At 60.9% G+C, this 14,968-nt stretch overlaps 3 protein-coding genes across 5 annotated transcripts in view; all 3 read left to right on the forward strand.

The window, feature by feature from the left end:
- The first annotated feature begins 1,847 nt into the window (after positions 1-1,847).
- Positions 1,848-7,877, forward strand: HINFP (histone H4 transcription factor). Of its 2 annotated transcripts, none has more exons than XM_053997082.1 (9): positions 1,848-2,121; positions 3,125-3,382; positions 4,126-4,237; positions 4,657-4,809; positions 5,321-5,398; positions 5,491-5,611; positions 5,730-5,868; positions 5,972-6,096; positions 6,685-7,877. In XM_053997082.1, the coding sequence occupies exons 1-9, from the start codon at positions 1,927-1,929 to the stop codon at positions 7,199-7,201; spliced, it is 1,698 nt and encodes a 565-aa protein (XP_053853057.1). In that variant the 5' UTR covers positions 1,848-1,926; the 3' UTR covers positions 7,202-7,877. The 2 variants fall into 2 exon arrangements, with proteins under 2 accessions (XP_053853057.1, XP_053853056.1); XM_053997081.1 differs by having other exon boundaries at positions 1,849-2,089; positions 3,156-3,382.
- A 1,342-nt stretch (positions 7,878-9,219) lies between these two features.
- On the forward strand, positions 9,220-10,263 carry LOC128817933 (CUB and sushi domain-containing protein 3-like). Its single transcript, XM_053996837.1, has 3 exons — positions 9,220-9,518; positions 9,770-9,904; positions 10,088-10,263. Exons 1-3 carry the CDS (start codon positions 9,452-9,454, stop codon positions 10,261-10,263), a joined length of 378 nt encoding a protein of 125 aa, XP_053852812.1. The 5' UTR covers positions 9,220-9,451.
- A 2,556-nt stretch (positions 10,264-12,819) lies between these two features.
- The window catches only part of ABCG4 (ATP binding cassette subfamily G member 4), a 149,958-nt gene continuing 147,809 nt past the window's right edge, over positions 12,820-14,968 (forward strand). Inside the window, exons 1-2 of one of the 2 annotated variants that reach the window (XM_053996978.1) lie at positions 12,820-13,195; positions 14,627-14,864. In XM_053996978.1, coding sequence (XP_053852953.1) covers positions 14,636-14,864 — 229 coding nt within the window. In that variant the 5' untranslated portion in view covers positions 12,820-13,195; positions 14,627-14,635. Of the gene's footprint in view, positions 13,196-14,599; positions 14,865-14,968 lie in introns of those variants that run through there. The other variant, XM_053996979.1, reaches the window with a different exon arrangement.

Here is a 14,968-nt window from a genome sequence, read left to right on the forward strand (position 1 = left end):
CACAAACCCTTTTAAAAGGGGTTTAAACCCTTCCAAACCCTTTCTAAAAGGGATTTAAACCCTTAAAAACCCTTTAAAAGGGGTTTAAACCCTCACAAACCCTTTTAAAAGGGGTTTAAACCCTTCAAAACTCTTTAAAAGGGGTTTAAACCCTTCCAAACCCTTTTAAAAGGGGTTTAAACCCTCACAAACCCTTTCTAAAATGAGTTTAAGCCCTTTTAAAACCCTTTTAAAAGGGGTTTAAACCCTTTCAGAGCGTTTCTAAAAGGGGTTTAAACCCTTAGAAACCCTTTCTAAAGGGGGTTTAAACCCTTTCAAACCCTTTCTAAAAGGGGTTTAAACCCTTTCAAACCCTTTTTAAAAAGGGGTTTAAACCCTTAGAAACCCTTTTAAAAGGGGTTTAAACCCTTACAAACCTCTTTTAAAAGGGGTTTAAACCCTTAGCAACCCTTTTAAAAGGGATTTAAACCCGTTCAAACCTCTTTTTAAAAGGGTTTAAACCCTTTAAAACCCTTTCTAAAAGGGGTTTAAACCCTTTCAAGCCTTTTCTAAAAGAGGTTTAAACCCTTAGAAACCCTTTAAAGGGGGTTTTAAACCCTTAAAAACCCTTTTAAAAGGGGTTTAGACCCTTAAAACCCCTTTATAAAAGGGTTTTCAGACCCTTTTTAAAGGGTTTCAAGCCCTTTCAAGCCCTTTTTAAAGGGCATTTTCCTGTGCCAAAGCACACTCCGGGGACTGGGGCTGTGCTCTGTGTGCCAAAGAGCCCGGGGCAGCAGGTGGGGCAGTCAATGTGCATTTAGCTGATAAAGGAGAAGAGGGAATTTGGAATTTTTGTTGCTTTGTCTGACAGCAAAGAGCTGCAGAAGTGGCGGGGTTGGTGCTCCCCCTTGGAGGAACCAGTGCAGGGATGGATTTTGCAGCGTCAGGGCTTGTTGAAGCGCGGGATGGCTCCGGAATGTGAGAAAACGCCAATCACTTGGGTTTTTAAAAAGTTTTTATAAAGGTTTAATGCTAATAAAATGGTTATAAAATAGTAATAAAATTAGAGCAATAAAAATTGAGAGTTGGGACAATTACAAGACAATAAAGAACAAAGAATTACGGATGTCCAGATGCTCTCGGGCACTTAATCCACCACAAGCATGCCTTGTGAACAAAGGAATCACCTTAAAAGCAACAGCCTGTTGCATATTCATATATCTCATACAAGATGCATCAATTCCTTGCAAATTAAGAATTTTTCTTGTTTTTTTCGACTTCTTCCCCTTAACTCTGGTGGTTCCATAAAGACGGAGAGGAGGTGGAAGAACGTTTGTCTTTTCTGATAAGGAGCTGTAACTCTTTATGTGCCCTGTGGCTGTTATCTCCGTGTGAAGAGTTTCTTGATTATCTCATCCCTTTCTTGAGCTGGTTAAAAAGTATCTTACATCGCAGAGTTTCTATTTTAACATTGTGTTATAACCTAAAAATACATTCAACACACGACTGGAGAGAATTAACACAGCATAACTTTCCAACATTACACATACAATGTTCATTGTAACATCTGCGTAAAGCCAGTCATAAAATACGCATTTTTCACAGGCAGCCAGAGAGTGAGGAGCGCTCCCGGCTCCCGTGCCCGGCCTTTTCCCAGCCCCGCCCGGGAATTCCGGGAATTCCGGGAATTCCCTCCGCCGTTATCCTAAGGAGCCTGGGAACCTTTGTGCCGCGGCGCCGCTGCCCGGCGGGGCCGCCCGGCCGCCGCGCGCAGGCGGCGGGTTCCTGCGCGCTGATTGGCGGGGCGGGCGGGCGCGGTGCGCCGCGTCCCGGGGCCCCCCGCGGGGCGGAGGCGGGCGGCGGGCCCGCTCTCCCCGAAGGCCGCGGGCCCCGCCGCGCTCGGGGCCGGTTCGGGGCCGGGCACGGGAGCCCTGCAGGAGCGCGGCCATGCCGCCCGGCCGCGGAGGCGGCAAGGCGGCCGTGGTGCTGCAGTGCGAGTGGCAGCGGTGCTCCTTCGCGGCCTCGGGGATGGAGGAGTTCTGCGGGCACATGGCGCAGCACCTGCGGCGGCACCTCCCTGGCGAGCCCCGCGGCCAGATGGACCCTCTGGGTGAGGCGCTGCCAAAGGAGGCTCGGGGGGGGGTTCCCGTGGCTCTGAGAGCCCCTGAGAGGAGGGGACGGCCCCGGGAGGGGGTTCGGGCTGTGCTCCCGGGGAACAGCAGCACGAGGGAGGTATCGCCGGGGGGCGAGGGGGAATTTCCCCACGGAAAGCGTGGCCAGGCCTCGGCAGCGGCTGCCCGGGCAGGGTGGCGGTGCCCAGCCCTGCAGGAAGGGCCGGAGGTGGCGCTCAGAGCGCTGGGCTGGGCACGGGGCCCGGCTGGGACTCGGCGGGCTGGGAGCGCTTCTCCAGCCGAGCTCAGGGCGCGGTTTGCGGGCAGGGAAAGCCGCCGGCCCCGGCCCCTGTGCCCCGAGCGGGGCTGGGCCGGCGCCTCGGGAGGGCGCGGCTGCGGTTCGTGCAGTGCGCCCGCGGCGCGGCCTGAGCGGAGGGGCTGGGAGAGACCTGCGAGAGGTGTCCGTCTGTCTGTCTGTGTCCCAGAGGAGCTCTCTGTCCGTCCGTATGTCTGTCTGTGTTCTAGAGCAGCTGTCCGTCTGTCTGTCCGTCTGTCTGTCCGTCTGTCTGTCTGTCCGTGTTCCAGAGGAGCTCTCTCTCTGTCTGTCTGTCTGTCCCTGAGGAGCCCTCTGTCTGTCTGTCTGTCTGTCCCAGAGGAGCTCTCTCTATCTGTCTGTCCCTGAGGAGCCCTCTGTCTGTCTGTCTGTCCCAGAGGAGCTCTCTCTGTCTGTCTGTGTGTCCCTGAGGAGCTCTCTGTCTGTCTGTCTGTCCGTGTTCCACAGGAGCTCTCTCTCTGTCCGTCTGTCCCTGAGGAGCTCTCTGTCTGTCTGTCTCAGAGGAGCCCTCTGTCTGTCTGTCTGTCCCTGAGGAGCCCTCTGTCTGTCTGTCTGTGTGTCCCTGAGGAGCCCTCTCTCTGTCTGTCTGTCTGTCTCAGAGGAGCCCTCTGTCTATCTGTGTGTCCCTGAGGAGCCCTCTGTCTGTCTGTCTGTCTGTCTGTCTCAGAGGAGCCCTCTCTCTGTCTGTGTCCCTGAGGAGCCCTCTGTCTGTCTGTCTGTCCGTGTCCCAGAGGAATACACGTGCCTGTGGCAGGACTGTGGCTTCTGCTCCCCGGAGAGCTCGGCCGACCTGGTGCGCCACGTCTACTTCCACTGCTACCACACCAAGCTGAAGCAGTGGGGGCTGCGGGCCCTGCAGGGCCAGGCGGACGTCAGCCACTGCCAGCTGGACCTGCAGAGCCGCAACATCATCCCCGAGATCCAGGAGAACTTCCTGTGCCTCTGGGAGTACTGCGAGGTGACGGCGCGGCGCTGCGTGGGCAAGGGGAGGGAGCCCAGCACATCCCTGTGGCTCCACACCCTGGAGGGGGCTCAGGGACCTTGGCACCGAGTCAGAAACACCTGTGGCTTTGATTTTAGCCCGTGGGAAAAGCTGCCAACTCTGTGTGAGGAATTACAAACCACAAGGGTTTCAGTGGTGTAATAGGGGAATTGACACAGGGTGGAAAAGTGGAATTTTGGGGTTTTTAGAATGGGGTTCAAGGGGACAAGATGGAGGAATCTGGGCGTGTCCTGGCCTTTTTCTCCTCTGTCTTGCCCTCCATGTCCTGCTGTGCTGGTGACACTTTTCTGTTGTTGAAGGCAGAGATTCCCTGTCTGACACGGGTGGTGGGCATTGGCACAGATCTGTAAACAGGCAATGTGTAATTTTGAGTTTATCATGTGGGAGCCGCCCGAGGCAGAGGCAGACTGCCATGGCTTCTGTACTGGACAGACCTGGGCAGGTCAGACAGAGAATGTTACAGATAAGAGAGAATAAACAACCTTGAAACCTCCACCTCACACATTCCAGACCTCTTCTTCGGCTGCCGGGCTGGGGAACAAGGACTTTTACAATTTGGGGGTCATTCCAAGCAAAGCAGACCCTGACAGTGCTGCAGCTCACCTGCACAGCTGCAGGCTCTGTCTGGAGCTGTGTGGGAGCATCTGGGCTTGTTCTGGTCTCTCTCACCCTGTCCTGTGTGTCCTTGCCCCCCTCAGAGGTCGTTTGACAACCCCGAGTGGTTCTACCGGCACGTGGAGGATCACAGCTTCTGCTCCGAGTACAAGGCGGCAGGGAAGGAGAACCACGTGCTGCTCTGTGGCTGGAAAGGTTCGTGGGAGCCTGCAGGGCCTCTCCTGAGAGCTTTGGGCTGGGTGGCAAACACGTACAGGGGAACAGGTTTCAGGGAGCCTCTTGGCCTTCAAAAATAGGTTTTCAAATTTCATGGTTTTGACCGTGAAATATTCCTGCAGAAGTTCGGGGAATCCAGCTGAGTGCTTAGTACAGAACTTCCTATTTATGTGTAATCAGTACCTTGGAGAAAAGCTGATTTATTTTTTACTTCGATTTTTTTTCATTCATTTCTCCCGTGTTTGTGCAATTGCCTTAACTGCTTGTGGGGGCCACACTGATCTCACCCTGCCCTGTGGGGATTTTGGAGCCTTGCTGGCCAAAACAGGACGAGGAAGCTGCTGTTCAGTGAGGCTGTGTCCCTTGGGAGGGCTCTCAGCTGTGCTGTCCCTCCCCAGACTGCAACTGCAGCTTCAAGGGCCGCTGCAAACTGCGGGAGCACCTGCGCAGCCACACGCAGGAGAAGGTGGTGGCCTGTCCCACCTGTGGGGGGATGTTTGCCAACAACACCAAGTTCTTCGACCACATCCGCCGCCAGACCGCCCTGGACCGTAAGCCCCGGGGGCAGGGAGGGGCTGGGGGGGTCCTGGGCTGGGATGTTTGGGTGGCTGGAGCTGTCTGCAGCCTGTGAGCCAAGGGCAGGGTGTGCTTGGAACAGCCTGGCTTGTCTGCTGAGTGGTGGCAGCCACAGAATTCCAGAATCATTTCGATTGGAAAAGACCCTCTGAGATTGAGTCCAGCCTGGTTGATCCTCACCTTGTCAGCCAGCCATGTCCTGACCAGGGGTAGGGATTCTCCCACCTCCCTGGGCAGCCCCTTCCAGCATCTGATCACTCTTTCCATGAAGAAATTCCTCGTGATGTCCCACCTGAACCTCCCCTGGCCCAGCTGCAGGCCGTGTCCTCTGGGAAGTGTCTCCTGGCAGAGGCAGGATGGAGGCTGTTCCTCCTGTGGGGACCCAGGGCTGCCCACCAGGGTTTCCATCCCCCTGGAACACCTCTCCTCACTGCTCTCTGTGCTCTTCTCCCTGCCCTGGTGTCTCCTGTGCCCTCCCTGGTGCAGAGCAGAGGTTCCAGTGCTCCCACTGCTCCAAGAGGTTTGCCACGGAGAGGCTGCTCCGTGACCACATGAGGAACCACGGTGAGTGAAGGGCCCTGCTCCCAGCTCAGCCCCCGTGGGCTGCGTGCTCTGCCCTGCTCTGGGGTGACGTTTACTCCCCGTTTTTGGCCCAGTGAACCACTACAAGTGCCCCCTGTGTGACATGACCTGCCCGCTGCCCTCCTCGCTGCGCAACCACATCCGCTTCCGGCACAGCGAGGAGCGCCCCTTCAAGTGTGACTACTGTGACTACAGGTGAGGGCCAGGGCTGGCCCGCTCCCCAGACCTGCCAGAGGCCTGTGTGTGTGTGTGTGTGTGTGTGTGTGTGTGTGTGTGTGTGCTGCAGCTCTGTTCCCTCACCTTGTGCTTCCAGCTGCAAGAACCTCATTGACCTGCGGAAGCACCTGGACACGCACAGCAAGGAGCCGGCGTATCGCTGCGAGTTCGAGGCCTGCAGCTTCTCTGCACGGTCCCTCTGCTCCATCAAACTGCACTACAGGAAGGTCCACGAGGTGGGAAGGCAGCAGAGCTTGCATTGCTCGTGGTGCCCCAGTCAATCTTTTTGGAGCTTTCTGTCCCTGCTGGGGTGCTGACGTCGCTCTCTGTGTCCCTCAGGGTGACTCCGAGCCCCGGTACAAGTGCCACGTGTGTGACAAGTGCTTCACACGGGGGAACAACCTCACTGTCCACCTCAGGAAGAAGCACCAGTTCAAATGGCCCTCGGGACATCCTCGCTTCAGGTACTGCTCGCCTTTAGCTCCTCAGTGCCTCCTCTCCAGTGCAGGACACAGCTGGAGCTGCATCCTGCGTTGTGCTGGCAGTGCCTGGGCTCTGATGTGTGTAAATGTGTTCAAGACCCTTTTCCCAGTGGCTGGGAGGCACTGGGCAGTCAGTGTTCAGTGGGATCTGAGCCTGGCAGCTCCAGGGCAGTGGTGCCACCACTGCTGCCTCTGGTGGGACACTTCTGAGCTTGGCAGGGGCCAGCTCCAGGTGTCCCCCTCTAGAGAGATCAATCTTGGCACAGGAGCTTCTGCTTTCTTTGGAGGAAACTCCAAAGTGTTTCCAGAGCCTGAAAGGTGGGAGGGGAAGGGGATGGACTTGAAATGCTCCCAGTGGAACAGAGTGGTGGAAGGAGATGGGCTGGGGAGGGGATTGAGCCTGGCACAAAGCTCAGAAGCTGCCACATGGGTGTGCCTTTGGGGGTAGAGGCTGAAACACCACCTGTGCAGCACGGGGACTGAAACCTTGGCTGTTGTGCCCTTTCCTGGCTGTTGCCCATCTCCTGGGAAGGGGGATGTGCCTGGCTGACCCCTCCTGTCTGTGCCCAGGTACAGGGAGCACGAGGATGGCTACATGAGGCTGCAGCTGGTGCGCTACGAGAGCGTGGAGCTCACAGAGCAGCTGCTCAAGGACAGGGAGAAGCGTGGGGAGGCTCTGGATGGCTCCAGCGAGTGCGTGGTGCTGCCTGAGGGCGAGGGCAACCTGCAGGGCATCCTTCTGGAGCCTCCAGCAAACCCTGCCCCGGCAGAGAACAGCACAGCAGAGCTGCCCGTGCCCCCAGCCCTGTGCTCTGCTGCCAGCCCTGAGCCAGCACGGCCGAGCCCCTTCCCAGGAGCTGCCTCCTCCTCCTCCTCCTCAGAGCAAGGAGCCAGCAGCACCAGCAACCCCATCATCCGTGTGGTGAACAGGACCAACGAGCAGGGCCAGAGTGAGACTGTCTATTACGTGATGGCCAGCACGGCCTCGGAGCAGCAGGGCACAGCAGCCCAGGCCGTGGAGCAGGAGGAGAACGTCATGGACAGGCTGCAGAAAACAGCTGAGGAGCTGGGCATCCAGATCCTGTGAGGGGCTGCCTCTCTGCAGGAGGAGAACTTCAGCCTCCTGGGGATGTGCTGCTGGAGGAGTGCTTGGGGAGAGGGCTGGGCTTGTCTTCAGCCCAGCCTCGCTGGCTGCTGGTTCTGCTCAGCAGGTGAGAGGGGAGGGACAGATGTCCCAGGAGTGAATCAAGTGATCTGAGCTGGAAAGAGCCTTCTGCCTCCTCCTTTTGGAGGCTGGGGCCTGTCAAGCTTGTCCCACCCTTCTGGGAGGTTTGGCCTCAGCCTGGCAGGGTGGAGTGGTCACCAGCTGTGCCCTTCTGAGCCTGTTCCCCAGGCAGGATGGTGTGTGGGGCACACTCTGGTGCTGAAGCCTCTTCCCTGGGAACATGTGTGGCCCTTGGCAGGCCTGTCCTGCCCCATCCATGCCTTCTCCAGAGGGTGTCATGCCTTCATCAGCACTTCCTGCACACATTTCCTGTCTCACCTGCTGCTGGTGTTTGCCTCCCTGATCCCATAACAGCCCTGATCTCTATGAGGACAGTGCTGGAGCTGCTGTCGCTTGCAGGCCAGTGCAGCACTGGGACATTGGGAGCTTCTTGCTGCTTTTGGCATCCCCTGGGTGTCCTCCCCACATTGGGGTTTGGGCTCCTGGCTGAGCAAAGTGTACTTTGGCAAGACAAATAAACATCAGGCTGCCAGGCCCAGCAGCGTCTGCTGTGTTTTTCTGCTCAGCCCTACCCCTGCCAGCCGTGCTGTGGTGGGAGGATGGCACGGGGACAGTGCAGCCTGCAGCGTGGGAGGTGGGCACCGAGGAGCTGCCAGGCTCTCCTGGCGCTGTGCAGCTGGCACTGGAGCGTGCTGCTCCCCTGAGGTGGCACTGCAAGGCCGGGGTTAGCTCTGGCACTCGTGTTGCTGCCGTGGGGCTGAGTTTTGCTGCCTCCCCAGGGCTGTCTGCTGCCTGCTCAGGCCTTGTTTGAACACAGGGCGTAGCCTGGGCTTGTGAGCAGAGCCAGCTGGACAAGTGACAGGGTGAATTTGAGTGACTGGACAAGGACAGGGTGAATTTGGGGTCCCTGGAGTGCCATTTAGGCCCTCCTTGCCCTGTGCGTGGAGGTGATGTGCCATGGGGGACACAGGGAGGCACCTTGCTGCTCTTGGCTGGGCACTGACTTTTCCCCATTGCTCCCTCTCGAGCAGCTGAGCAAAAGCTGCTGGAATTCCGGGGTGTTGAGGGAAACCCCTTGATCCCAACACCTCCAGGGGAGAGGCAGGAGCTGTCCCTGAGAGCACACACTGCTGGAGGATTCTCCTTGCTCCAGGCAGAGCATTCCTGCCCTGGGCACTTGCCTTGCCCAGCCTTCCCATCCCTGCCTGGCCTTGGCAGAGCTGGGCTCAGGGTTAGAGCTGGGCTCAGTTAGAGCTGGGCTGGCCTTGGCAGAGCTGGGCTCAGGGTTAGCATTGTGAATGCAGGTGAACCTGGTGGGAGGAGATGCTGATGTCTGACTCCAGCTCAGGAGGCTGAATGATTTCTTTATTAAAACTATGCCATAATCCATTAATATACTGTTTAAAGGAGATACTAAAACTACAAACCTACTTGTTCTAACTACCAAATCTAACTCACAACTCGTGACCCTCTCTGAGAGTCCAGCCACACGTGGGTTGGGTTGGATTTGCCATCAGCTCAAACAATCCTCACCAGAATCCAACCAAGCAATCACCCCAGGTAAACAATTCTCCAAACACATTCCACATGGGAAAAACAAGGAGCAGAAATAGAAACTGTTTTCTCTTTCTTTCCTCTGTGCTCCTCTATGAAAAAATCCTGAGAGAGAAAAGACTGTGCCTGCCACAGGTTAGAGCTGGACTGACCTTGGCAGAGCTGGGCTCAGTTAGAGCTGGGCTCAGTTAGAGCTGGGCTGGCCTTGGCAGAGCTGGGCTCAGGATGCCTTCGAGAGAAGGGCCCCGTGCCAGGTTTGTGTTCGCAGCACTTCCAGCCTGGCCCTGTCTCCAGCGTGCTCCAAGGGCAGGGCTGTGCTGCCTGCTGCTGGATTTGGGGCTGGCTGCTGGGAGTGTCCCTTTAAACTCGGCGTCCAGGCAGGGTAATCTGCCAGAGATTATCTGCCGGGGAGAGGATTGGCATTAAAGGGAATGTCTCCTCCCTCCCCCCGTGTCCTGCAGCATCCCCTGGCCTGGGGTGTGTGTGCAAAGCAAGTTCACTTTCTCCTGGGCGAGCAGAGAGGGGTCTGGGCTTGGAGGGGCGAGGGGAGGAGGGCAGATGATGGCACTGGGCCTCCTCTTCCTCACCGTGCTGGCCACGCTCACCTGCTGCCAGGACCCAGAAGGTAACGGGGGGCTTGGGGGATGGGGGGGGCTATGGGGTGCCCCAGTGCTGGCACCAGTCCTGCCCAGTAAGGAGCAAGACCAAGCCTTGGCACAGGGGGCGTGGGAGCTGAGGTCTGAGTGGCTGCACTCCTCAGCCCAGCAAGGCTTGGGCAGGGCTGGGATGGGCTTTTGTGGGCTCCAACACGTCCCTGTGGGGCTCTGAGGGCTGGGCAAGCGCTCACAGTGCTGCCCTTGCCCCCGGTGGCCCCAGGAGACCTGGACACGTACTGGTCTGGCACGGCTCCCATCTGCGTGGGGGGCTGCAAGGGCAGGCACAAGGAGCTGAAGAGGAGCCAGTGTGGGAACGGCAGCTGCTGCTGGCTGGGCTACAAGTCCTTCTGCAGAGGTAAAGCCCGGGGGAAGGCCGGGGGATCCCTGGGGATGCTGCAGGGCTTCGTGCCGCGCTCCCGCGTGTGAGCGCCTCCAGCAGCCTGGGGCACCCGCAGCGTGGTCTGGTGACCCCTGGGGCTGTCCCCGTGGCCAGCAGCCTGCCCAGGCTGCCAGCCCCGGCTGCATCCCCTGTCCGCAGTGAACTGCGGGCGGCCCGAGGCGGATTTTAACTCGGTGGTGCACGGGAACGACTGGTGGGTGGGCTCCGTGGTGCGCTACAGCTGCCGGCCCGGCTTCCTGCTGCTGGGGGACCCCGCCAGCGCCTGCCAGTCCGACGGCCGCTGGACCCCCAAGCCCTCCTGCCTCCGTGAGTAGCCCCGCAGCGGCTGCAGGCGCGTCCCCAAGCCCTCCTTGCCCCCTTGTCCCCAAGCTCCCCTTGCTCCGGGTGAGCCCCCCGCGATGGGCTCTGCCGCTGCAGGGATCTGCCTGCGGGGCCGCATCGAGATCAGCGAGCGGGACATCAGCGGCCGGTGCTCCTCGTCCTGCGGCAGCCAGGCGCACCTGGGAGCCTTCCTCAACCGCGGCTGCATCAAGATCTCAGCCTGTGTCACCAAACTCTCGGGCTGGCCCCGCTGGTTCCGGCGCTGTGACATCTGCGAGTGTGACTGCCACGTGCCCTGCGGTGAGCCCTGGGGGTGGCACTGCCCGGCTGCGGCTCGCTGGCCCGTGGGGAAGGCTGGCACTGGGAGATGGGAGCTGCAAACAGCTCAAAACCCGCTGTCTTTGCTCTCCTCAGGTTCTTCCAGGTAGAGCTGGGCCACCCGGGGCTGTGGCCACTGGCCCCGTGCTGAAGGAAGCTTCCAGCCTGGGTCCTGCTTCCCTTCACCAGTGTCTGCTCCTTCCATAAGCTCTGTCCGTCCCGAGGCTGTCATCTGAGAGGGGAAGAGATGTTCTGGACTCACTCTTGCAGGGCTGGCTCATCCCAGACTCTCCAGGGCCAGGGGATGCTCTGGGAGCAGCAGGTGCTGGGATCTGTGAGTGTTTCCTGCAGCTGGACTTGGGGACGGTGGTGTCAGCACCCATTTCCCTGGCTGCTTCCCGAGGAGGCTCAGAGCCCCTTTTAGCGGGGAGGCAGCACCTGTGCCTGTGCCTGGTGCAAAATACCTGTCCTTCAGTGCTGCAGGGTGTGATTTCTCCGTGTCAGGTAATTCCAGGCCCTGAGCTGGGAGGTGGAGCTGCCCTCTGAGCTCGCTGATGCCAGCTGGAGTGTGGCATCTCCCTCCTGCCCCCATGGCAGGGACAGAGCAGCCTGGCCAGGCCTGCAGCACGCACTGCTGAGGAATCAAACTGCCCTGCAGCCTCCCTGGGAGTGCAGAGTGGGCAAAGCTCTCATCTCCCAGGTGGAAAATCTTCCCCACGGGCTGCTCCATGCGCTGCCTGCTGGTCCTGCTCTTTCCTGTCTGTGCTTCTGCCCTGAGAGCCCCTTTCTGCACGGGCTTCTCCTCCCAGCAGCTTGGGCCCACAAAGGGAGAGATTTGGCTCCAGCCAGGAGCAGCTTGGTGCCCCTTGAGGACATCTCTGGCCCCTCAGGAAGCAGCCATGGAAGCAGTTTCGTTCCCCCAGGGAAGGAGAGGGTGGTCTGGGGCACACGCGATGGCACTGCTGAGGGTGCTGCAGGACCAGCCACGGGTCATTAAAAATATATTTGCAGGGAATCCCACAGGTTTTCCTGTCATGCAAAGAGGTTCTGCTGCCTGCTCTGTCCCTGCAGCCCTGAACACAGACGACAGAACCAGGACAGGCTCCCTGTGTCCCTGTCCTGAGCAAGTGAGCCACCACGGGGACACAGCTGTGGACAAGGCCACTTCTGGAAGGTCCCAGCTGGGGTTTAGAGGGATGTGAATGTCCCTGTGGCCCTGGGCTCCATCCCTGCTTCCTTCCACCTTGAAATGAGTCCCCAGCAGCTGCTGGTTGCTTCGTGGCCACCAGCTTGGACCCAGCCGAGCAGAAAGGGGTTTAGCATCCATGAGGTCATTCCCAGGCCCTCCCTCTGCCGCCCTGCAGGGAGGAAGGGCTGTTTGGCACTGCACTGAGCAGGCCTGGGCTGGGACCTGCTAACGGGGAGTGCCCCAGGGCTGGGAGAGAGCTGGGTGAGTCCCACGTGCCTTTTGCTCCATGACAAGATGACTGAAGACCTCCATGAGGAGCTTGGCTCCTTGGATAACTCCTCGTGCCCTCCCCAGAGGAGGATAACTCCTCTGCCTGGATCGTGCCCCGAGATCTGTCCCAGCCCTAAGCTGGCAGGGGGGTGGGGAAAGCTCTCCTTGGCTCAACAGATGGTTTTTTAATTAATACTCTTGCTGCTGCCACTCATTTCCATATGTCTGTGGTGTTTAAGTGCTGTGGTGGGTGAGAGGTGTGAGTAACAGCGAGGAGGGAGCCAGGCGTGGTGCTGGGGAGGCACAGGGGGATCCAGGTCCTGCAGGATGAGCTGCACCAGGGGAGGGTGTGCTGGGGGTAAAACCCCGAAGGGACACCCCCCTGCCACGGCCCTTTGTGACCAGCTGTCACCCCGCTGGCTGTCCCCAGCACGCCGTGCCCGTGTTGGGGTGCGTGCACAGGGTCTGTGCAGGGCTGAGCGGGGCAGGAGCAGCTTTAGGGTGTGCTGGGCTCACTCAGGGGGGTTTGGGCTGAGGGAGGAGCTGCGGGGGCTGTGTCCCAGGTGCGGACGGGAGCCGGCACTGGGGTGCAGGGGGGTGCGGAGGCAGGGCTGGCAAGCCCCGGGCGTGTGCTCGGGGATGCTCAGGGCCTGCTGGCAGGCAGCGAGAGGAAATAGGGCCGGTCCCTTTAAGAGGATTTTTCGCTGCCTGGCAGCGCTGCCCGCCCGGGCAGCCCATCCATCCATCCTGCCGCCCGTCCCCGCCCGGCAGCACCGGCCGCGGGGCTGGCGGAGAGGGGCGCCCCCGAGCAGCCCGGCCCGGGGGGCTGCTGGCCACTGCGGGGCTACCGCTAGCCACTGCGGGGCTTCTGCCAGCCACTGCGCGGCTGGGGCCGGAGAGCCCCCCGCCCGCCCTGCCCACCCAGCCCCGCGGAGGGATGGGGAGGAGACCCGGGCCGGGCACTCGCGGGGGCAGCGCCCAGCCCGGCTCCCGCCGCTGAGCACCGCAGCAGCGCCGAACCGAGCCGGACCGAGCCGAACCGAGCCGCCCCCCGCCCGGCCGGGCCCCCCGGGCTTCGCCCCTTTGTCTGCGGAGGAGGCGAGGCGGGGGCGCTGCGGGAGCGGAGCCGCCGCCCCGCACCCTGCCAGGTGAGCCTGCGGGAGGGCCGAGAGCCTCGCCGGGGCCGGGGGGGCTGGGGATGGAGGGGGCCGGCGGGGAGCAGGGATGAAGGAAGAGCATCCTCGGGCAAAGCCTTCCCGTCCCCACCCCGCGCCTCGGGGCTGGGCTAAGCCGCGGAGAGCGGCTTGCGGGATTTAGCGCTCCGTGAACGCCCAGCCGGAGGAGTCAAGGTGAGCCCGAGGGCGCTTCGAGCCCGCTGCCCCCCACCGCCACCCCCGAACCCCCGCTCCTGCACCCCGCGGATGCTGGGAGGGGACCCGCGGGCTGGGAACCCCCACCCCTCCTTCCCCGGGGCTGGGCTGGCTTCCTGCCATCCCTGAGCGGGGTCTGCCTGCAGCGGGGGGTGGGCTGGGGGGATCTCCCGCAGCTGCCGGCACCCGGCGCCCCTCGCCGGGGCCGTGTGTGTGCGCCGCAGCCGCAGCGAGCCGCTGCCCGCAGCCCCGCTGAATGTAGGTTAGCGAGGCGGTGGGACCCCACACTGGGAGGCGAGATGGGTGCAGGGCACAGCCCGAGCTCCTTTTCCCGCTGCCGGGGGGATCCCCGACCCCCTCGCAGCCGCTGAGAGCCGGCGCTCCCCACCCTGCTCGCTCAGCATCCCCCAGCACCGCAGAGTCGCCGAGGCGAGCGGAGACACGCGGGGCTCGGCCGTGCTGCAGCCGGCTGTGGAGCACTGCGGGCAGGGGAGGGCTGGGGCAGGTGTATCAGCGTCATGGCCCCAGCTCAGGGCTGGCCTGGCCTCTGAGGCTGTGCTCAGAGAGCCCGGAAGGTGAAATTATGAGCCGAGGGAGGCAGAGAAGGAATGTCACCAGCAGGGCCCCCTCCCTGTTGTGTTAAGGCTCTCCCAGCAAGCCCAGGGGGACCCCAGGCACTGTCTGAGGGTCTGATGTACCCAGGACTGCTCTGCCCCAGGAGCACGGTGTGCTTTGTCCTAGAAACCAGCTGGAATCATCTGCTTGTTTAGGATTTCATACCTGTGTTCCCTAAGGCCAGGGCAGGGCTGGTTCCTGGTGAGTCCTTGGGGACATCGTAGGACAGGACATCATCTCTCCCACCCCCCATCCTGCGCCCACCGGGACAAATGGGACTGGGGCAGGGACCCCCGGGGCTGGGGGAGCTGAGCAGCTCAGGCAGCAGAGCTGGACCAGGCTGCAGGAGGTGCATGAATTATTGACCGTGGGGCTGAACAAAATCCTGCTGTTCCTCGCCCGGAGCCCCTCGGGCGCAGGCTCGGCTGGGTCCACCCTCCCGGCCAGATGTGGGTGCTGGCCCCAGCTGGGCGGGCGGGACAGCGAGGCCTGGAGCCAGCAGGAGAAGGAGAGACAGGACTCGCTGTGGGCTGGTCCCTGCAGTGCCTGGAAGAGGGAGCCCGCTGCGAGCCGATCCCCGCGCGCTCCCCACAGAGCGGCAGGATGGCGGAGAAGGGCATGGATCCCGCGTGCGTCTCCATCGCCCTGGAGGACACGGTGTGCCACGCCGGCCCTCCGGACGCCCCGCTGCTCACCACCCACTTGAAGAAGGTGGAGAACCACATCACGGAGGCGCAGAGGTTTTCCCACCTCCCGAAGCGCTCGGCTGTCAACATCGAGTTCATCGACCTGTCCTACTCCGTGCGGGAGGGATCCTGGTGGAGGAAGAGAGGTAGGGGCTGGCGGGTGGGGAAGGGCAGGGAGGGGAGGGGACCTGCAGGGCTCTCACGCCGCGTTCCCGTTCTGCGTGCCATGACCTCACCCCGCTCTGTCCGA

The sequence above is a fragment of the Vidua macroura genome, chromosome 22, assembly GCF_024509145.1.
Source record: "Vidua macroura isolate BioBank_ID:100142 chromosome 22, ASM2450914v1, whole genome shotgun sequence".
Classification (NCBI taxonomy): domain Eukaryota; kingdom Metazoa; phylum Chordata; class Aves; order Passeriformes; family Viduidae; genus Vidua; species Vidua macroura.